Source organism: Ischnura elegans, chromosome 8, assembly GCF_921293095.1.
Source record: "Ischnura elegans chromosome 8, ioIscEleg1.1, whole genome shotgun sequence".
Classification (NCBI taxonomy): domain Eukaryota; kingdom Metazoa; phylum Arthropoda; class Insecta; order Odonata; family Coenagrionidae; genus Ischnura; species Ischnura elegans.
Genome location: NC_060253.1, coordinates 22,168,785 through 22,192,371, shown reverse-complemented (window position 1 = coordinate 22,192,371; position 23,587 = coordinate 22,168,785). Strand labels below are relative to the sequence as shown.

The following is a 23,587-nucleotide window of genomic DNA, read 5'->3' as shown; positions in this document are numbered from 1 at the left end:
GATTTTAACATCACTGAAAGTCGATGGATAAGTCTTTCATTGACACCATTCATGAAAATTGCATATCACATTAATAATTGCATTGCATGCACATAGAGCATCTGTTCGTAGATTTTTCAAAATTATGGAAACAGGTCCAATATTTAGCCCGGTCAAAATAGACATTGTTGACCCTTGCATAAATTCCCAACAAGCTGAAAATTTTCATGAACCTTAATGATACCAATCTAATGAAATCCTGAAAAGTTCTCATCGATACCGTGTGTTCAAAAATTTTATTCCAGGTCAAAGGTCACAAAAATGTTTTTTTTTTCATTTTTTTGGCCAAACGGTTAGTTTTATTATAAAAATTGCTCAGATAAAAATTGTAGATCAGAAAATGATCTGCAAAATTGTCACCGCATTTTTTTCTCTTAGATTTACGTTTCTGAGAAAAAGCCCTTCGAAAGTCAGCTGGAGCTGTATTCTCCGTAATATGCATGACTATATTGCTGCTCTCTCCGAACATTATTGGACGTGTAACACGCATATTGGTTACCAGCTCTCACCTGTCCATCCGTCAGCAATCGGGACAGAGGGTTTAGTTTTAAATATTCCCTCTTAGTGAAAACATGTGGTCATTGATAGAACTATGAGTTAAAATATTGTGTTATATTTAGTTCTTAGCAAATTTCCAAACGCGAGCTATTTCATATCTTTGCTCCCTTCCCCTCATCGCAAAGATATCTAAAGAAAGATACCGGATACTGTTTGTGGGAGATCTTTCCAACAGGCTTGCTCGCGAATTCTCCAAAAATAAGTTCAATTTTTCTTTCTACAACCCCGGACACTCTCGGTAAAGTTTTGTGTCGTAACAAAGACAAAATAGATTCCATCCACCAATCCGGCATTTATAAAGTTAATTTCCGGATGCCTTGAATATATCGCTATCTCAAACAGGCAAAGTATTCGAAGTCACGAGATGTCCAGAGCATTCCGTACTGCTATAGTAATTAAAAGTTCTATTTACAGTAATACGCAAATGCTCATTCTCAATGACCCTTCCATGACTTTCGGGGTAACTCAGTTACCCCAAATTATGTTAATTTTGCATTAAATTTTCATTTTTTATTTCATCACTTCGATATTTTTTTATTTGAGCTCTACTACTTTGTCGTTTTTTTAGCGATGAATGAGTTATTACATTTCACTTGTTTTTGACACTTCATTTTTATTGGTGGGGTAACTGAGTAGTTACCCCACCAATAGCTGTTATTTTTATTATTTTTTTTTTATAGCATTTTTATTGGTGGGGTAACTGAGTAGTTACCCCACCAATAGCTGTTAGCTGGAGGGGAAAAAAACCTGTTTGTTATACGAGTGCATGGATTAAAGTTGAATTCAATAAATTTTATTATATTATAAATCCAATTACGCCAATATTCCACACCATGGCACCTATTGCACTTGTTTTTTTCATAGCATGTTAGTCAATATACACCTACAATAGCAAACAATGAATCGCAGTAACTATAGCAAAATATGAAGGATTCCTGCCATTTCGCACAAACGTAATTTAAAAACCTAAATGTAGCCACCAATGTATTTATAAATTATATAAAACAAGATTTATAACATTAAAAAAAGATCCATGCTGTTGAATGACAGTGGAGACTAATATACAAAATATAATTTAAGCATTATAAATGGGGTATCTACACTGGAGGCTTTCAAAGAGTGTAACAGTTATGTGATTTTTATTTATTTAATACCTGTATGCATAGTATAATATTTAATGTATAAGTTTTCGGGAAAAACAGGTCAAGATAATCGTAAAATGGGTTTTGTTTAAAGAATACTACGAAAGTGCGCGTTTTTTCATAGCATGTTAGTCAATGTACAGCTACAATAGCAAAATATGAATGATCCCTGCCATTTTGCACAAACGTAAATTAAAAACCTAAATGCATCCAACAATTAATTCATAAATTATATAAAACAAGATATTATATCATAAGAAAAGAGCCAAGTTGTTGAATGACAGTGGAGACTAAAATACAAGATATAATTTATGAAAGGGGTACCTGATATGCGCCACACAGTTTTATAGGCACGATCACGGTAGGGCTAAAGAGGGGTAAAATGATTCTGGCAAACTCTTACGTTTCAGTGCACTGCGATAAAGAACATCATTGCCCAGATCCAGCTGCAGTGTGTCGATTGGTGTCGGGCGGCTTCCGGTGTGTTTGCAAAGACGGCTACTATTTTGACGTAGTTGAAGGTGCTTGCAATTTCGGTCAGTATCAGTATCAGTCAGCCAGTAACTTGCGGCAAAATATTTTTTAAGAGAACCATTCCTCTTGTTTTTTCGCTCTGACAATTTATTTTCGCCCGCATCGCTCAAATTTGTTCATTAATATTTCATTGGAGTATTGAAAAATAGTTTAAGTTTTAACGCAAGTTCTTTTAAAACCAATTACAGGGTCCTGTGGGCTTGACATATCTACGTTACGAATACTTCTGCTCCTATCCATGGCTGTGCTCACAATATCGTTTTCGTCATTTTGACGTTAAAATCCTATATATGGAGTGGAATTTGTTTGTAATTGAATTATTTGCCACACAACTACTATAAACCTCATGTTCCAGATATGTTAATACGGTTCATTTTTTCTGGCTGTAAAGTTTTCTATGACCACTGGTGATTCATGCACACATGTATTGGAAATACCAGTAAACTTCGAGAAGACTGCGAATAAAATATCTTTTAAAAAAATTATCTTCACACTCACAGGATTGATAGAAAGTTATTTTTTATTCTGGGATGTTGTGCCATCTATACGGACAGGCTCACAATACATTTCCATGCTATGATGGTGATCACAGCCCCAGAATGAAAATAAAATAATCAGCAATGTATATATAATAAATAAAAATTTTGTTTGGGTGTTTGACTCGTTTTATGTATCACTTCCACGGACGGCTCCCTCGCACCCTGAGGTAAAACTGTGTCCTTCAAAATGAACGATTCACGGGCATGACCCGAATGAATTGAATCTACGTTTTCCACTCGAATCGTTAAAAATGAACGGTTGGTGGAAGATTTAAATCCGCCGAATCCAAATCATTCAAAATGAACGATGGAAGATTCAAAACCACAGAATCCAAATCATTCAATGAGAACGATTTGAATTCGGCTTGGCTGCGTTGATGCAACCCATGAAAGGCGGTGAATCATCATTTGATCTTGAAGAATGGCCTTAAAGGTTGGCAATAAAAATGAACTCTTCGCCATAATTACTATTTTTTTTTTACTCGTAGGAATATGCGGTATGTATTTTTGTGTGGCGGAACTAAGTATACTCGGATTTCGTAGAACATGATAAAATCTTTTTCACGGAGTAATCAGAGCTATAAGTATTCTTCTGACTATATCAGGGGAATGATTAAATGTCCTTATAAGTGAAAAAGTCTTTGATTAAAGTCTTCATGAAATAGAACAGTTAAAAATGCCTGTAACCTGACGGATTGATCTTCGTTTAAGAGTTATTTACATTAAGAATAATTGCATGTCACAATTAATTTATTCTGGACTACTAATTTTGCATAGCGTTAAATTCAGAAAAATCGAAGTGGTTTTAAAATCTAAAAACAATTTATTAGAGATGCCTTTAAAATGAATAATAATAATCACTGTGAATTGCTATCCGTCACGCTATTTGAAATGCAGCAGGTTGAGAGATTCCCGTGGGTTCAAGCATGATTAATACATTACACCTAGTGACATAGGTACGCATAATGTATTCTACATGGATTCAAGATTCACACAGATTCGAGATTCTCAATGATTCGAAATCTATATGGATTCGATATTCCCACGGCTCATTCGGTTCATTATGAACGATTTAAAGAACCGATTCAATGCCATGAATCAAATCCCATGAACCGAATTCACCAAATGAACCGAAATTCCCACCTCTACCCTGGAGGCTTCCAAAGGGGGTAACAGTCATGCGATTTTGTTTATTTAATACCTGTATGTATCGTATTATACTTAAAATATATAAGTATTCCGAAACAATCAGGTCAAGATAATCGTAAATTGGGTTTTGTTCAAAGAATACTAGAAAAGTGCGACGACAAAGTAAGGGGAATTAGCTACTTCTCTCTCCTCAGACCCCATTTACACTACCAGTGTTCGGGATCCTGATGAAATAGGCTTAAAAACAGAGTCTGAACGCGCGCAGAGAATAGCTGTCAGGTACGTGAAAAGTCGCACTTCTTCACACAGACTTCCAAAGACTTCCCGAGGTACTCCTGTATGTAAAAAGTAATTATTACATAGTTATGAAAATAGTATTTTAGCGACTCTTTTATTCTCATATAAGCATGGCTAATGCCTTATAACTTTGCAATTATGTATTATGATTATTAAGCCTCAGATTCTTCTGAATCCCACCCATCCTCCTCCTCTTCGCATTCGCTCGCAGAATTTTGCGACTCTTGCAAAATCAAGAGATAACGGACCTCCTGGGGAAGATCTTTAAGGCCCTGGCATTTGCTCAATTCAGTCCCTAATGTACTAATGTAATCGTCAGGTGGCATTGCAGAGATGAGCTTCTATTCCATCTTGAACTTTGTAAGTATTCGTCTTGCTCGTGTAGGGGTAGTCATTGTTGCCTCTTTAACAAAAGACGCTTCTGCGCCATGTCCTTCCTCTCTTAGTTTCATTGCTTTGGCAAAAGATAACTCTGCAGGGGAGTTACTATTCCTAAGCAACTTAGTTTTCCCAATTTTTAGCGCTTAGTTACGTCAGTGAACTGTTTACTTGGCCTACCCCTTCTTATGCAGGAGGTACGTGTTAAAAAATTAGATTACTAAAACAATAGCCCAGGGAACCCTATGTCATCATTTGAATACTAGGAAAATACGAACCTTAGGTCCTCGGAAGGTTGCGAAGTACAACACCAGGGAAATCAACAATTTGATCCAACCAAGCATCATTCCTCTCCAAAAAAAAGAGCTTGATCGTGAACAAACTGTGAAAGAAATCTTCTCTCGCAGGAATAAGTAGATGTTCAAAAAATTAATAAGCTCCTAAGTTTTTCCTCCTCATCTCCGTGTAATCTGAAACAAATCTCTAGATACGCCATCAGATTCTACTTTCGAGCATCCATGGTTTCCCTTTTTTCTTCAACATTTTTTCGTGCAGTACTCGCCGCGTAAATGTCCACGGCTTTTTTGACAGTCAACAATAAAAAACACAGGTTAGCAAAAAGCTACTCAAAAGTCTTCTTTCTAAAAAGTTTGAATAGCAAATGAAAGGAAAAACATGACTAATTTAGTGTGGTGCCTCGTCTCAGACCAGTTTTCAAAAACGAAAACTAGAAAAGGAAATAAATGAAATATAGTATACCTGCTCAACAATCATAATTTCTGTGGTTGTCATGAACTATAATAAATCACTAAGTCACAATTTTTTTAGTTATCACGACACTAAAACCTTTGCCAGATCACTTTAATAACAAAAACTATAGCCGAAATAGGACTTCTCTATTAGTGATGGCCATGTGTTCACATCGATAGAAAAGGAGACACTGAAGAGTACCAAAAAGGTCCCACCGAAATTTGGATGGGGTAAACAAGAGGAGTAATGTTTGCCTATGGGAACGTGAGTAATCCCCTGAATAACTTGTAGGGGTAGAGTTGGACCCCGTAAAGATAAATGTGAAATGTTTGAATTTTGTGCGAAAATGCATGCTAGCGGCGGACCTGCAATAAAACCAGTCCAAAAGGAGGCATATGAAGGGTAAAGACCTCATCTATTAACACGTGCAGCTTCCCTTGCATACCAGACCGCCACTAGGAAAGCAATAACCTCAATTTGGATGGTGCGCCAAGTTGAGATAGCAAAATATCCCCACTACAAGGCCCCATTCCCAATTCCCTAAGGTTCGGCAAGTATTCGGGTAACGCGTCCCTTGCCACTTCGGATTGAAAGAAAGGGAAGCCGGTGGTGGGTTTTCCCAGTAGCAGTGCATGTAGCCTGTCGTATTTACTTCAAACGATTACCAAAACGCAATTGAAGTCGTTCTGAGAAGCGATCGAATAAAATATTTTTCCTCCTCTCCCAGCGTCAGAACTGCGCTTAACCTCGAAGACCGAAATTATTCTATTGCTCCACACATAGATCAAAGGTGACCGATAAAAAGTATAAAATAATATTTCTAATGCTAAACTTCTTATTTTTCTGATTCTGGACATGAGACACATTTTACCATGTGCCTACACTGCGCTGATGTCGACGTATGTCGACCCTCACGTCTACCACGGCTAGGCACATAAATCGTTGTTACTTGCTTACTTGCAAAAACTTGCTGCTGATTTCTTTACTAATAGCTTGATAATACTGTATTTTATTGTCAACAATATCCATATCCGCGCAAATCGACGTATTTTTTATAATTCAAAATTTATGTGAATTTTTCCGAAAAAAATGACTCCTCTTCAATTAATCCTATACCAATCATAAACATCTCTAAAAGGTTTAAACCTATATTTTATGACAGTGTAATGTCTATTTTACTATAGCATGAAGTTAGTGTATGAACATAATTGGCGAGGTAAAGCCAAAAATAAATTTAAAAGACGTAAATTTCGAAAAACGAATAAGGCAAGTTTCCATTAGAAATAGTGCTGGTTTGACGCAATATATCGAAACAGATATTTTTTTATAAAAAAGTAAGCATGAAAGGTGATACCCTAGACATATTACTACATAACTTATATAGAATAAGCGATTTTCAAGAAAGTCGAAAAATTATTTTTGTCCACCTTTTTTCCATATCCAGACCACTAAGCGGCGTCCTGTATCTGAAGATGACGACGCTGCGTCGTAACCGTAGAAGTACCGTGAAAATAAATTGGTAATAAAGCACAAAGTGTTTCTTTTAATTTGCTCAAATCACCATTTGTTGTTTATATTTTATCAATCTCGTCCATGGCGCGGCATGATTAATTTGATGGTAGCGCAAAAAGCTTTGCAAATTGAAGATTAAATAAATTTGCAATATGATATGCATGCGGACATTTCTGTTTAATTTCCCTCCTGCCGCGAAAGGCCAATTCCGAAGAGAGCGGGTTAAGACGGTGTCGCAAAAAACCGCTCAATGAAAAGAGCGCCTAGTCAACCCTATTGGAGCGATAAAAAGAATACAGCCGCTGTCTTCTTAGAAATAAGGAAGCCCAAGCTATTTACCATCTACCTTCTTCCTTGACTCCCTATATGAGTGTCCGATATAATGTGCTGCAGGCTTACCCTTGTTATTAGTAATGACTAGTATAGTTAAACCATGTAAAAATAATAAAAAGAATTTAAATTATCAAAACACTATGTGAACCAGTAAATATAAATTTTACAAAAGTAAGTTTAAAACAATGAAACAGATGATTGCTGCTTAGGAAGTAACTTGGAGGGCCACTAGAAAAGTAATGGCAAAGATAGGTTGGGTGAGGTTGAGCAGACGCTCGGAAGGAGTATAGTACCTGACCTATTCTATTACGTGATGTCACTCCTGAAGGCGGAGTTGAATTGCGGTGGATGGTCAGGTGGTGGTCAGATGGTACTTAAACGCCTTTAAATAATGACGTATTTCAAATTAATTACAATAATGCTGATGCATAGAACGAAATCAGTTTTACTTCGCGGAATATCCACGCTAACTACCATCGTCTTACGTATTTCTGGGTATGGCTTGCGACCTCTTCCTCCACCTCAGTGCCTTGAATAGCTCCAGAAATGACGTTGCGATGATGACATAGTTCTTCTCCGCGAGTAAACGGAAATAAACGATAGCGAAATACTTCCGAGATATCGGTTATCTGATTGGAATGCCTACAGAAAGATATGGCGCCCAGCGGATAATCTCCATGGACACATGACACATATACAAATGATGAATTGGCGATGAAAGTGCACTCCTGTTTCAGATGGGAGGAACGCAAGACTTTTCCTTATATAGCTGGCGTTGTACACTTCTACAATTTTTACTCAAGGTACGTACGCATACTTTATGTTTATGTAAATAGTGATTGTTGCGTATTTGAGATCTATAGACCTCGGGATCGTGTCACAGATCACTATGAAATCTGACACATTCATGCAATTACTGAATGGTGAGGTTTTATGAGATCATCTTGGTTGTAATACTGAGACTCCTTTATCGATCCATACTAAGCACTACATTTACCTGGTTTTTAATGAGTTATCCATCTCGTGATCACTTCTGACGGTATCATAGTATCACGGTACACGTAGGATATGTTTCACATCGTCTTAGAAAATATCTTCTCCGAATTTACTATATGTCAAAGCTAGGATTTTCTCTTGAGCTGCAAGGTTGTGCTCCCCGAATTTCTTTAGCGCGCTTACTTCTATCGCAATGCCCTCCAGCGGAATTTGCAATTCAGCCGCGCGGCGCGGTCAATACCTCACCTGTTGCGAATGTAAGTCTGCCTCTGTGTCCGATGTGGACGATGTGAATTCGGCCTGCATCTCTGTGTCCGATGTGGACGTCCAAACTCTATAGAATCTACGGAGGGCGTGGGTGCGCGACTCATGCACATACCAGCTGCGTAATTCTCTAAGCGATTCCACTCCCCTGAATCTCCGACTCCTCTGGTGGCGAATCTTTGGCTGCTATGGTTACTGAGATGCTCGCTAGGTTGATGGAGCACTGGGGGGACATGGAATTCTCTCGTAATTATACCGACGTCCTTATAGGTATCACAACTTCTCTCGTCAATTTCACTCAGTGCCTCGACGGGCTGCACTAGGAGAACATAGTGATCTCAAAACTTGTTTCGGTTCTTGAATCTCGGGACAACGTAGCTGAACAGGAGTGCCTTCGCAGTGTTATCAAAGTTCGTGGTGCTCCCCACGCTGATGGTGAAATTATCAACTCAATGATGTTTGCAGAGCGCTTGGAGAGGATATCAGTGTATCTGATATTGATTATTCTAACCGGCGGTGGATGTGCGTCTAACTCATATTCTCCCGTGCGTTTTTTTCCATATTCACTTCCTCGAAGCATGATGACCGCCAGTTAAATTATACGAAATTATAACTCCAATTACACATGCTTTAATCATTCTTCAGCATCTCCCATGGCATTGAATCCGTCATATCTCATAACCGTGAGCTGTAATTACTGGTACGACTTTAAACAATTTGGAAAATTCAACAACTTGTGGGTGCGCAACTTGAGAATTAAGTCTCGTGGAGAAGATGAATCTGAGTACCTCAAAATTTTGTCTGAGAACGGTATTGTCCAACTGAAATGAGATTTATATTAAATCTGATTTCATTTAAATCATTTAATTCGCCCTCTCCTTGGTAACCACTATGGGTACGAAAAACATCATTCTAAATACGTAAAAATTTGCTGTTTCAACTGTTGCTCAGCATTTGGGAATGTAGATGAATTTCGTATACATTCTTTAAATTTTTATGACGATATTATATGTTTTACTAAAACGTAGCTTAATCCGAAATCACTGATGAATTTGTGTCGCTTTCTGATTATCATCTTTTGATGCATGATCGCCTCCGCAAAATAAGGGAAGTTGTTGGCTTATGTATTCGTCATGATTTTCATTATTCAGTTTTAGCCTTCTCTCCCCCAGTATATCACTTTCAACCCGAATACCTGATAGTCGAAATCACTGGACTTATGCTAGGTGTAGTCTGTCTCCCCCAAAAAGTTGTATTTATATCTGTTTGTGAGAATGATTTATGTTGATTCTTCCCTTCTATAAAAATATATAGTGCTAGCAGTTGATTTCAGTTCCAATTTACTTCAATTTAATTATGATAGCCAATGCATTCATAATTAAACATTAAGTAATAATCTACACATTATCCCTTACACTGCAACATATCATATTTCGTCCAGTCGTACCTTACCGTACCCATGCATCGCCGAGGACCCTGAAGAAGTAATAGCTTCTTCCCAAATTCCCGTCCCTTTTTAGTCATTCCAAGATCATATAAAAATCACTTGCCTTTTTAAACCTCTCTCCACCCCACCTAACCCTATCAAACTTCGTTGGATAAAAAACTTCAATGAACAAAACTTTCGGAATGAATTAGAAAATTTTCACTGGAGCGGTGTGCTAAATTCCGACGGTATTAATCTCAAAATATGGTTTAAAATCTCACATATTAGAATGCATCTATCTCGAAGCGCCTTTGGTTTCGTGTTATCAAAAACGTACTCATGCTCTTCGGTGTAAAGAAGAAAGCTGTCGAAAAATTTGAGAACGCAATCGCCTTATCGCCATGCATAAACTCGTTCAAGAAGGCCTTCAGACTTTCAGTCAATGAAGTATTCACGGTACTTGCTTAAAACTTGTTTTTCGGGAGCTAAACGCCAATATTTCACATCAAAATTCTTGCAGGTAAGAGACCAACACACTGCTTGAGGTGAACTCAAGAACCTAGAGCTAATACGAAAGCATGCAAATGCACTGCTTAGTCATATTTCTGCGGATCAAGTAAATAAAATTTTCAATTCCTTTACCACCAGTGGAAGGATCAAGATCACAATTCCCTTAAACTTCGATGATTTTATGTCTCAATCGATGCTAGTTATTTCTTCTTTCAATACATCATCCATGAGTGTGCTTTGAAGCACCTTAAGTCTGCTAAATCCAACATCCCAAGGTTACGGCCAAATTTTAATGATGTCCGTTCACAAGGCCACATCTTCTACTACCAAAATAAATAAACTAAAATAATACTTCAATGATTCTAAGCAGAATACGGTCTGCATATTTATTTTCTTTGCTCTCATTAGCTTCTTAGCTTACCCAAGAAAATTAACAATCATTCATTTATTCATGTTTCCGCACTACGAGGGACTAAATTCCAGATGAGACTCATCATTATCCTTTCCTTTAAATTTTTATCATGATCCTCATGAGCTTCTTTCCTATTCATGAACGCCTTCTTTCCTTATGCAAATCTCTTCCTGGTGACCTAGTTGATGTACCCGTTTTCCTCTAATGTGGTGCCCTAATAGTTGAATTATGGGTTATCTTTCAGTTTAACCTTTACAAACATTCATTCTCTAATATTTCCATAATGCAAAGCTACACTCCCCATCAAGTTCCTCACCTGTCTTTCTTCTAAACTCTAACAAAAGGCCGTATTTCCATTTGTTGGTGACGTATTTCTGAGTGTTAAACTTGAAATTTTCAGGTTATATAGAGTGGACATTTTCAAGCATTTCCATGCACATCATTTCTATATTATTTACATCCGAGAAAACGCTAAGGTAATTTTTTTATTTAATAAACAGGCAAATGATAAATAAAAACTCGAATGACGTCCCAACTCATTAAAATTGGAGAGCAACTTTTGCGTTTCTTTCATTTTGAACATACTAGGGAATCAGTGCATGAGAAAGATATTTCGTCGTAACTAGACTTTACCTTTCATCTTCCGTACTCTTTATATGCCTTGCGATTTCGAGTATGAGTGAATCTCATCGTTGTTAACCTAGAATACCTGGATTGATTTTGTATTTTAGATTTTTTATCATCTAAAGGGCTTTATTTCTTTATTTTAGGTATTGTAGACTGCTCAGGATCCAATCGATGCAGAGGTAGTCGTGAGAAATGAGGAGATTCCTATTGCCGTACTTGGTGGTCGCTTGCTTCGTACTCCTGATCCTCCTCCTACCCTCAGGCAATTCAGGTAAGGCGATGGTATTCATTCCTCCTTAAGTTATAGAAAATAATATTCCATGCATTTACAAATCGATTCCGCAATACGGTTTTCTAAGCATTATATCCATGAATGTTAAAACAGTCCTCTTAACTGGTCATTATGAGGAAGGAGAAGAGTGCAGAAGAGGTAAAAGTAAGTAACGCAAGCAAGGGGGGGGAAATATGGTTTGGGGTGGTTTTTTGGATGAGTATCAGGTCATTTGTGCCATCGGAAAAGGTGTAGAAGGTGGTGAGAAATCCGGCGTCATCTGCTCTGAACTTCTCTGGTCTGCATGGGCCTGTTCTGAACGCCTGGGGGACCACAGATGTAACGTCCCATTTAAAGGTCGAGGTTCTGTGGGCTCTGATAAATTTCTGGCACCGTTGGGATTTGAAGTAGGACCCACAGGTTGGGATGCCAATGCACTAGCTTATTGCTATCAGCCACTTTATTCAGCTTTAAAGGAATCCCAGAAGGAACACACTGACACAGATATCCAAATTATGGAACTTCGTTTGGGAAAAGTCATCAAAGCAGCACTCCCAAAGAAATCGATGAAGGTGAAAAAGCTAATCTGAAATATTGTTAAAAACTATTAATGTTATCGGCGACTCGAGTATGTTGAGACGATTTCCCACGATATGACTGTAATTTCATCCATTTTTTAATAAAATATTTGATTAAATTAATAATAATAATTAAAGATTTGATTTATTAGGATTTTTAAACCTGCGCAAAATAGTATTTTGGGAAAATTGTGGTTTGGGACTTGGGATTGAGGAAAATGTCCGGTAACGATGATTTCTTTGCCGTTCTTTTACGTTTCACGGGAAGAAATTTTGGATTGTTTGTTCTATGAACTTGTTCGATGATGTCGTTATTCTTGGCTTTAATCTTTGCAGTAACCTATGGAGACATTGGATCTGATTGCACCAGCAACTCGCAGTGCCCCCAGAATTCATACTGTTACTTGGAGGGAGGAAACAACACGTGTGTCTGCAATCATCCGTACACGCCCGCTCCGAATCTACAGGAATGCCTAGCGCGTGAGATTATAATTAGAAAAATTCCACAAAATTAACATTTAACATTAGAAATTAAACTCTGAAAAATGTACGGTAACACGTTAGATAACTACTCAGACGCTGTAATTGTTGAAAGTAAAAAGATACATGTGGCTATTGTTGATTTCAAAGCCATTTTTACAGTAACTTAAAATATATTTTTGCCATTTCAAAAGTCAGTCCTTTAGTTAATTTTTTTGTTTCCTTTTCTTTCCCTTTCAAAGCAATTAATTCATAACTTTAACAGTTATCTGTTCAGGGACTCGACCCTTTCTTATGAAAATGGAATAAATCGTGCTAGAAAAACACATTTGCAAATTGTGAGAGGATATATCTTCCGCAGGTGTTGGGACTGATTGCGCCTGCGACTCTTCCGCCAAACAATGCACTAATTGCGTACTCAATGCATTCTGTAATTTGGAGGGACACAAAGACACTTGCGCCTGCGAGAAAGGCTTCACGCCGTCTCCAGAGAGGGACATGTGTTTGGCAGGTAAGTCTATTGGACACAAATCACTGTAACGTAGACATTTCCAACGTCGCATTTATTAATTAAAATATGCACAACGCATACATATTTGCTTAACCCAAAGCATGTACCCAACCCCAACTAAACCCAAAACTTTAGAAGGCCATGACTCAATAGATTATTTAAAAAGTGAGCATTTTTTTGGATTTTTCGAAAAACATATTTCGCGAAATACCGAGGAGACACTGACCTTTTCTCCGAGACAGCAATTTGGCTGGGACCTGTGGTAGAATAATTTTGGAATTGTACCTGGAAACAAATTGTACAAGACTACTTGAAATTGGCCCTCGCAAGGGTGACAACCCTGTCAATACATTCATACTTTGTCCCCCTTTTTATAAGAGCCCAATATGTTATTTGGATGGCAAGGAAAACGCGATGATTCGGCTAGACAGTCTGGAATTTGTAGCTTACAGTTACTTTTACTTTTCTTCGGAGCCACTCTTTGGCCTGGCTATTTGGTAGTATGGTGTTATTCTTAACTGCTCAAACTCTAGTGAGAGATTATTTCCCACAGAAAATGGTTCTCCCCAAAAGAGTTAATCAACTAAAACTTCTATGATGTCATCAACTCCTGAAAAGTGAGCGGTAACCAATAGGCTATAAAGAATGATAGTACGCTTTCCCGGCGTATAGAATTGTGGAAGGTTACACGGGATTTCCACCGGTTCAGGTTCTCCAACTCCATCTCGGCCGACGTTTCCATGGGCCAGTTGCCCATCGTCTTCAGGACATCGTCTTCAAGGCATCGTCTTCAGGGCAGGGCAGGGATGCCCTGAAGACGATGGGCCACTCGCCCATCGGAACGTCGGCCGAGATGGAGTTGGAGAACCTGACCCAGTGGAAATCCCGTGTAACCTTCCACAATAGACTATAAAGATTTTTTGGCGCGATACTGGTATACTGGACAGAGATAAAATATTTCACGAAATTTCAACTCTGGAAAGCTGATGACTGTTGGAACCGATATTGATGATTATATTTTAGTCAAAAAAGCACACATTTTTAAACTACAGAAAAAATGAGCCAAGCTTGGCGACTGGCCGCGAGTTTCCCTCTTGGCGGTTGCTCTTGACAACTCATCACTTCGAATTAGGGATGTGCGAGTACTCGAAAATTCGAGTCGAGTCGAGTAGTTGGTACTCGACTCGAGTAATTCGAGTAGTAGTACGAACGCCGAGTCGAGTCGAGTAGTATCGGTTACAGAGCTAAATACCAAAGGTTGAAGTTCGCCATGAGAAAATATTTGACGTGGCCGGGATTCGAACTCGGATCTCCCAATTGCCGGTCAGGCGTTTTATCCAGTTCCACCACCAAGCCAATTTTCTCAGAGTGAACTTCGGGTTGGGTTTAACCGAACAAGATGTTTACGTCACAAGTCCACACTGTGGACCATGTGGCGAGGGTTTTTGAGCACTAAATTGGTCCAACGTTAATTTTTGTTTATTCCTTTGCTTCGTTTAGTTTCCCTCTTGAACTAGCAAAAAATAGAGTATATGGTTGATTAAACGAAGTAAGAAATAAAGAAAACTTCATTTTTTGATCTACAAAGCTAAGTTCCATAGTTCATTCGCTTCGTCCACTAAAATTCCATGAATATTCAAGAACCATATAAATCGTTGATATAACTTTCAATAAAACTTCCCAAAGTTCCCAAACCTTGCAACTTTGTAAAGAAAGTACTTCTCCAGCTACACAAGTGTGTTGCCGATGACTTTTTTTGCGGGCAGTAATACTGTAACGTGGAGACGTCAAAACCTGCTGCCTGAGCATGAAGAAAAATTGGTTTTTCTGCATGATAATTTGAAAGGTTCAAATATTACATTTACGTATACAATCTTAATTACAATTGTACAAATATCTTTATTGAGGGTTCTTCTGAGCAGTTTGGATACACACATTGACGACATATTACTAGAGGTTAATTTATTTCAATAGTGCTTATGGAACTGATTAAGACACATTTATTTTCATTCATCTATTAATTGTTACTCAATTACCTTCAACCTTCCTCGTTATCTTTCCCTTTTTAGATTGAGCTATGCATTCAAAATAGAAAATCGCAAGGGGGATTGAAAAAAAATGAGAATATGCTGGAGCATGCAATGCTGCATTGACTAATTCAAGGATTACAGTACTCGACTCGACTAGACACTCGCGAGTAGTTTTCAACTCGACTCGAGATCAAAAAGTACTACTTGTAATTCTTACTTCGTATGCTTTGGTTGCCGCAGATCGCGATGCATCCAAGGCATCTGGCAACAGGGCATACTCGCGGGCAATCGGAAGGATTGGCCCATAGTTTCTGCAGTTAAAAAATTATGCATTTTAGACCTAAACATCACGGATGAGTCGTTCGCTCAATGTGTCTGGCCCCCTATTATATCCCTCAAGCAGTAAAAGAGTGAGAATATACAGGGTGTACAAAATTGTATCACGACATCTTAACCGTGGATAGCTGATGCTGGGAGGAATCAATGTAACTAATGATTTTTTATTCGAAAACGCACCGTTTTTAAACTACAGTATTTTTGTGCTCATCTCCGGCACGAAAAAGCATTTGAAGTCATTTGAAAGCATTTGAGTTGTCCAGAGAATCCAGCCATGGGGAAAACTCGCTGCCAATCGCAGATCTTGGTTCAAATTTTCCGTAATTCCTGTACACCGTATTGTTTACCCTCTTGATGGACCTCCTCTCATCTCTTTTTTTACAGGAATTGGGACTGAATGTTCGCGGGCCGATTGTATCCCAAATGCTTCCTGTGGTGGCACGTCGGTCAACCCAACGTGTGTCTGCGACGGAGATTGGGTTCCTTCAGAGACGGGAGATAGATGCCTCTCCAGTAAGTCTTCCTTGCACGACTGATGATCACTCCGCTTTAAATGATTTTGTGGCTTTTTATACAGTAACTTTTTTAAATTGGCTTAATCATTAAAAAACGCGAAAAAACAGTACTTCCCGTTTTCCTCCGCGTCGATTCATCTTCTTTACGACTGTTTCGCCGGCGTTGAAGCCGGCGTCTTTAGGTTTGAAGTCTACTGCGCCATTCCGCGGAAACCTCTATCAACATTGAAACACTCAACTTCTTTGCTAATACTGTCGTTAGGACAAAGAAAAGCTACCTTTTCACCCCTGACAGTACCAAATTGAACAGTGCATAGCAACCTACGAGGTAGATTGAACATGTTCACTCTGCTTCGATGGCATCACACTTCGAGTAAACAACCAGTAATCCTAGAATTTAACTTTTGTTACACCAGAGGCGTAACGAGCGGGGAGGTACAGGAGGTTCAGATACCCCCCCGAAATATAAAAGGATAATTACTTTCCTAAAAGGTAATAAAAAATTTCTCCCCTGATTTCGGACCCTCTCCCCCAAGCAAAACTCCTGACTATCCCACAGTTTCACACCCACATGCACATTCGCGCAGATATTGCACCTAAATTCTTTCATTTGCTATTATGAGAATCGAGGAAGCTTTCTCAACTGCTTCGGCCTTATCAGCAAAAGACTTCCGATGACCTATGGTCTTCCGAGGGTGGGCTACAACAAACTTGGGACTACCTGAGGCATAGCGGATCAGCATATTACGATTTAATACATTTTTCCTCTTGCAGAAGTAGGCGTGGACTGTGCACATGATGGAGATTGCATTGAGAATGCTGTATGCTCCCAGGGAACCTGCTCTTGCTCCACTAACTTCACATCCACAGCAGACAAAGGCAAATGCTTATCGAGTAAGTGCTGTGGGTAAGACCTAGTACAGTATAACTTAGTTATGATGTCATTTAAGAAATCACAGAAGTATTGACGTTATATGTGACACTATAAATAGTTATCTAACAAATTATTCAATAACATAGGAGAAATAAAATGTTTAGATTTTTCATTAAATACATACTTCAATGAGGTAATTGGTGTGAATAATACTAAATTAATGAGTAATAGCGTTGTCCAATTTAAATTTTATATTTAAAAGGCATCTAAATGAAGTGTCTTATGCAACGAATACAGTGTAAAGTAAAGGCACAATAGAGTATGTTATTAAAAATTCAAAACTTACATGCATGCGTAAACGAAGTCCCACAGCTGAATAAAATCCATAATTTACTTTTGTGCTATTTTTGAAAATGCTGAGTTGCTTCAAGTGTGGCTGTTCAATGTCGCGTCGACCATTTTTACAAAGGTTAAATTTTTGCTTGGAGCCGGATTTTGTTGACGTTATATACGACGTTTGGAATATATTGACGATAAATCCGGGGTTTTTATCAATACTTACAACTTACATTTGACGGGACTTAAACTTATATCCGTGTTGGCGTCAATAGTTTCTTTTACCTGCTGTTTTTTGGGTTATAATTCTTATGATTAATGTGTCAACACATAGAAACGGATAGAGTGGACAAATGAGGAGAAAGTTTCTGGCGAGGCATAAGTAATATTTATGAAAACCCAAAACAAAAAAGTTTAACACATTGTATAGAAAAATAAATGAGAATATATTAAGTTAAAATAAAAAGGAGATATTTTACCTCTGCCGCGCTTCTAGTTCTCATGCCGAATCACACGATATTTGATGCCACACAAATTTCATTGAATGCTAGCTAGTTTAGGATTACCAGGACTGCACCTTAAATACTTGAAACAACCCTTGCAAAATGCTTGTTTGGATGTTTGTTCGTTTGGCCGCTAAGCGCTTCCAGACGGGTACACGGATTGCACCCAAAGTTAGTTCGTAGGTGCTTCTCATGCTATCAAACCCCGTAGTGCTACTTTTGGTTGCGTCCTACGCGTCCTTTGAGCCGTTTTTCATAACTGTTTGTTACGTCACGTCATTCAACTTCTGTGGTTGGCCACCCTTCAGGATAGGCACACCTCTTGACAAGATCAAAGAGGAACATAAAAATCCTGCTAAAATTTGACCATTTCATGTTCCAATTTTTCCACTTCACTGAGTACTATCCCATCCAATTTCAGAATTGTGCCCTATAAATCTCACAGTATATAGTACTTTGTATATAACGTACTCTTCTATTGACAAGGTGGTTTTAGGTTAACCTGTAAACAAAAAATCGCACTATTTTAATGAGTTCTAGTTGTACGTGAATGAAAACTCGAACCTTTTAAGGTGAACTCGTCTTTTAATCTATTTCATGCATGATTTAAATTCAATTTCAGAGCAAAAGAGGTAAAAGAATAGTTTTATTCAGAAATATTTCCACCGTGTCTTATATTTATATGATCGGAGAATTTTTTAAAATAATTTTATGATTGCATGAATTCAAATTTGCCTCACGTTTGGTTTTATTTCAGGAATTGGGAACTCGTGCCAAAATAACGACATGTGCATTGAAGACGCATATTGCAACACTGAATTCGACAACTATACCTGCAAATGCAACGAAGGCCTTAAAGCAAATTCAGCCGGGGATAAGTGCTATTCCAGTAAGTTCGTGAACTACAACATTTTATTCACTGGCAAATAAGGGTAGTGCTATGCATAAGCTAGTTTCCTGAAGTACGCTGAAACTGGTTAATAACGAGTTTCAGGGGAACATCGTACTCTTTTTTTATAAACGGGATTTTGCTATGTTCATAATAAATGATTTTTCCTATATATCACAGGATTGCGGGCTAATATTCCGCAAATCGTCTTTATTTGAGCAACATATCTGGAAAAGTTAACCACCGTTCCACCCTTTCTATCAAAATGCTGTGAAGGAAAGGGTTTTAAGATCTACAGTTTAACTATATGGGGATGGCCTAACGAAAAAACAACTGATGATAAGATAGGGAACGGTTAAGTAGCCAAGAAGGCCGAAATGTCTCTATAAAAGAGGAAATAATTCCCCTAGGGATCAAAGAATAGTTCTTAATTTTTCTTATCATTCGAACTCGTTATATGCGTAATGAAAAGTAACGAAAACTTTGTAATTCCACACATACGATATAGCAATAGTATAGTAATAGCAGTATTTCCCATAAATAGTTATCAAATCATTTCAATGCTACATAAATACTAATGCTGACTCACAAAGTTTTCATTACTTTTCATTATGCCAAGTACACTCCGTAAAGTCACTCCTAAAATAATATCGTTATATGCGGCGAAATTTTATTTGGCGATCATAGGGATGTCCATGGGGCCGGGAACTCACTTCTTTATACACGGTATTCGTTACATGCATCATCGTTGTAAGAGAGTTTTACTGCAGTTTCTACTGAAGACCACAGTAACGTGGAAATTCATAAAACTATTGTCAAAGCTGCGATACAAGTAGAAAAATTTGCTATCCCACAACGTAGATTTCCGCATTGCATGGAATCCAATGACCCCGTCTTCTGGCTACCACCGCGTCGGTTGCAATTTGGCGAACACAGTTTCGCTGGCACCACTGCCAGCTTCTTCAGGTCGAATAATTTCCTACTGAAGACCCTGGCAGTGGTGCCAGCAATACTGTTGTCGCACATAGCAACCTACGTCGCGCCGTTGTAACCGAAAGATTAAAAAAAATGGAATTTGATATCTAAATCCATTTCAATGCTACCGGTTCGTCAATCTGCTGCATCCGTGAGGAAATTATGAAATTGCATTGAAATTCCATGTCTACGTTCACTATGAAATTATTAATCCTACAGTAGTGACGAACGCGACCGCGGCATAAGTTGTGATTATAAAATTGAAAACACATTATTCATAATTGGTCTTACATACAATGGTCATTCAATTAAAAGTTGAAGTATGTAGTAAGCTCTGTTTTATCACGAAAGTTGAGTAATTACTTTTTTATTTGTTTATCTAGTATATTTTTTATTTACCTTTTGAACTCTAACTTTCATTGAATTCTTTTTACCATTGATTTTACTGAATCATAAATAAACACCTGTATTCTCTGAAGAACAGGGTGAAAGCTAACTTACACTAATCTGAATCCTAGATAAGTAACATAAAAAATCTAGCGTAATATGATCAGACTCAGGAATTAATTCGCTTTAAGTTTATGTACTTTGTTTAAAAATGTAATGAGCGGTGTTTGAGATGCTGTTCTTCCAACTCGGGTGATTTAATTTTGCAACGAATAGTACGCGTCGGGGGCGAAGTTGTAATTTTTATTAAATTAATTGCTCACATTCAACATTTCTACCAATTTACAAAGGCGCGGTAACGAACGTGAAATAACGTAAACAATCAAATCAAAGAGTGCAGGCTAAAAATAGTAAAGAACACAAATACGAGAAACGTGGAAAGGGAGGTAGAGAAAGAGGTTTATTTATTTACCGGGGATTGAGACATGGCGAGATTGACAAATGAGTTTAAGGGCAGAAAAAAGGCATCCATATTATCTAGCAATGAATTCAGCAGGGAGTAAAGGCGGTGGTGGAGTGAGCGATTGACGAGGGAAAGTATAGGGATATAGGTATATGCTATTCTCGAGTAACTCAGTTACGTGTGGATCGACTAGGGACTAGAAAATTAATAGAAGAAACAAGGGCGTACCCGGGATCAAAACTAGCGGGGAGGGGGGGTCCAGCCGTGGTTGTTCAAGTTGTAGGTAAGATCATAGTTTAAGAATATACTTACTCTATGGTAAGATTTAAGCATGGGAAATGTGAACTAAATCAACATTTTAAGGAAGCGGTAACAGCTCTTTATTAGTTTTTAAAATTATTTGCTTGAAAAAATATTATTTTCCTTAAAGACATTTTCAATTTTTGCTTCTAGGGGGGGGGGGGAACAGCTGCCCCTTCCTGTCCCTCGCTGGGTACGCCCATGAGAGGAAAGCAATTCAGGACAATCAATGTGTGAGTTTATAAAATTATAAATAACTTCTAAATCTGTTTCGATTCTTTGATGGAATAAATCAGGGATTGACAGAAAAGATGGGATCGAGCTAGTACGCACGTTACCAAAGAGGGGAACACAGCTAAGAGAGGTGAGATATCTACCTAATAATAGAGGGAGCTGCGATGGACCATATGGAAGAGCAATATTTGTACATATTACTCCAAGTTGTGCTGAAATTAGTCTTCGGGAAAGGTTGCAGCATGGCACAGACGATGGTAAGGACCACAGTGATGAGGATGGGGTATTGTCACATCACATCAATGTCTTTATTTCCAGAATATCGCCTGGGAGAGCCTTGTGGTGAAATCTCAGAATGCGGCTTCTGGGAAGTTTGTGCTGGCGGCGTATGCAAATGCGACTCCGACCACGTCGCCACCGGGAACTCCACGTGCAGGGCTCGTGAGTAAGAATAAATATACGAAATCCTTGGAGAGCTCGCTTTTCGGAGATTCTACGGGGTGTTTCAGGAAGTATGCTTTGTGAGATTGTAGGGGAAACGATTTTTAGCATTTTTGTCCCATAATCATGGTGTCCCAACTCCTTAGTTGCTGATCTATGGCAACGCAAACATCTTGTCGGATGCAGTTTTCAGTTACCATGGCAAATGTTTACCTTGGGAATCCAGCAGGCATTTAATTCTATACAATGGATTTTTTAGGGCATTAAATAATTAAGTCTGGACGAAAATGCGCGATTGTAACTGCCTGAAGCAATTAATCTCAAAATGGGTGTGATGGTATTGTTGATACTCGCTCAAAGCTCCCGTTTAGTGAAGCTCAAAGATTCTTTGATTCACCTACCATCCCAAGTATTGAAGATTCCTCCTGAAGCACACTGTATATCGACTTTCATGTGACGTAAATTTTATAAATTTCGTGATATTTTGATTTTGTGAGTGTAATTATGTATTAATGTGTGTAATTTAACGCATACCAAATTTTATAATATACATATTGATATATAATGCACATATTATTATTACCATTATTATTACTTCACAATTCCATAATATTATTATAGCAATTATAAGATAATATTGAAGGAGACACTTTTTTTACTATTATGCCCTCTTTTTAAAAGTTTTGTCAAGTATTATGTAATATTTTATTCCGATGAAAGCCAACCTGTGCTAAGAATATTTTTCATGACCCGTATTTTTGTGATAAATTCCCCCCCGCAATATCCACTTTTTTCTTTTACACGGCAGTAATACGCAACTGAACTAATCAAACATGTAAACTACACTTTAAACGCAAGCGAGATGATTGTACAGTAAAATGACCACTTTCCCCTCGGTTAATGGCGAATGTCACACTAAGCGAGATACAGTTGCCTAGTGGTGCCGCAAAAAATACGAGAGTAACGATTACAGATATAACTATGAATGTAACACTTAACTGCCATGTTCTTGGGCCTCCTTTAACAGAGTCCCCATGGCTTCTCGGTCTATATTATATTCTCTTAAGCCAGACAATATCAACTGTGAAATCAAACTGTTTCCTTTGCAAGCCGCATCCCCTAGACCATTCAAATATCTCGTTTTTAGCAACCAGTGCATAGGCAGAGCTCATCCTACTTTTCTCCCGATCAATTCAAACTTGAAGGTTCCCATCCTTCTACCTAACCCTTTGAAGAGTTATTCAGTAACTCTGGTCCCCATTGTTTAAGGGTTTAGCGATAAAAAACCTCGGCATCATCAATAATAAATAGCTGGCCATTCATCGTTGCTGATGCCAAATTTGTATGCTCACTAGCCCCAAAGCAATAAATGCACGGAAAAGAGTAATCATATAGGCAAATAAGAAGGGGACAGCTAGACAAGGTATGCGATAAGGACGTACTAAATGAGAGCGAAATAAATGGAAAAGCAATAGCACTTTCGACTTGAAGACGCCAATAGGGTCATTGACGAAACTGCTGTCAACGAATACACTATACGCGGTGTAACTAAAAAAATGGAAATCACTAAAAATATGTGTGCCGTTATTTTTGCGTAGACCAGCTTCTTTGCCTGTTATCCTTGTCCTCATGGGCGTACCCAGCGGGGGGGGGGGGGGTTGCTGAGGGGGCAGCTCTCCCCCCCCCCCGCCCCCGAGAAGCAAAAGTAAATTTATTTCAAAACAAAATTTTTTAACAAAGTATGTTTAAATCCAAGGAAAGAGATATTAGTATAAAGCATGTTTTTAAAATTAAAAATATTATTTCCGGGCAAATAATTTTAAAAACCAACGAAGCGATTTTATATTTTTATTGAAATTTCGGCTTCATAACCTTATATGTGTTACAATTTGAACAACCGCAGCTTCCCCCCTCCAGTTTTGATCCTGGTTACGCCCGTGCTTGACATACCTGTAAATACATTTTGTGGATATCTTTAATAGTTTTCCATCCATCCCG

The 23,587-nt window shown here is 38.2% G+C and overlaps 1 protein-coding gene across 2 annotated transcripts in view; it reads left to right on the top strand.

The window, feature by feature from the left end:
• LOC124164181 (prion-like-(Q/N-rich) domain-bearing protein 25) overlaps positions 1–23,587 on the top strand; it is a 42,062-nt gene that overhangs the window by 11,288 nt on the left and 7,187 nt on the right. The window contains exons 1-8 of one of the 2 annotated variants that reach the window (XM_046541387.1): positions 7,949–8,034; positions 11,610–11,737; positions 12,652–12,795; positions 13,157–13,306; positions 16,057–16,185; positions 16,962–17,081; positions 18,658–18,789; positions 21,467–21,589. In XM_046541387.1, the coding sequence (XP_046397343.1) occupies positions 11,659–11,737; positions 12,652–12,795; positions 13,157–13,306; positions 16,057–16,185; positions 16,962–17,081; positions 18,658–18,789; positions 21,467–21,589 (877 nt within the window). In that variant the 5' untranslated portion in view covers positions 7,949–8,034; positions 11,610–11,658. Of the gene's footprint in view, positions 1–7,948; positions 8,035–11,609; positions 11,738–12,651; positions 12,796–13,156; positions 13,307–16,056; positions 16,186–16,961; positions 17,082–18,657; positions 18,790–21,466; positions 21,590–23,587 lie in introns of those variants that run through there. The other variant, XM_046541388.1, reaches the window with a different exon arrangement.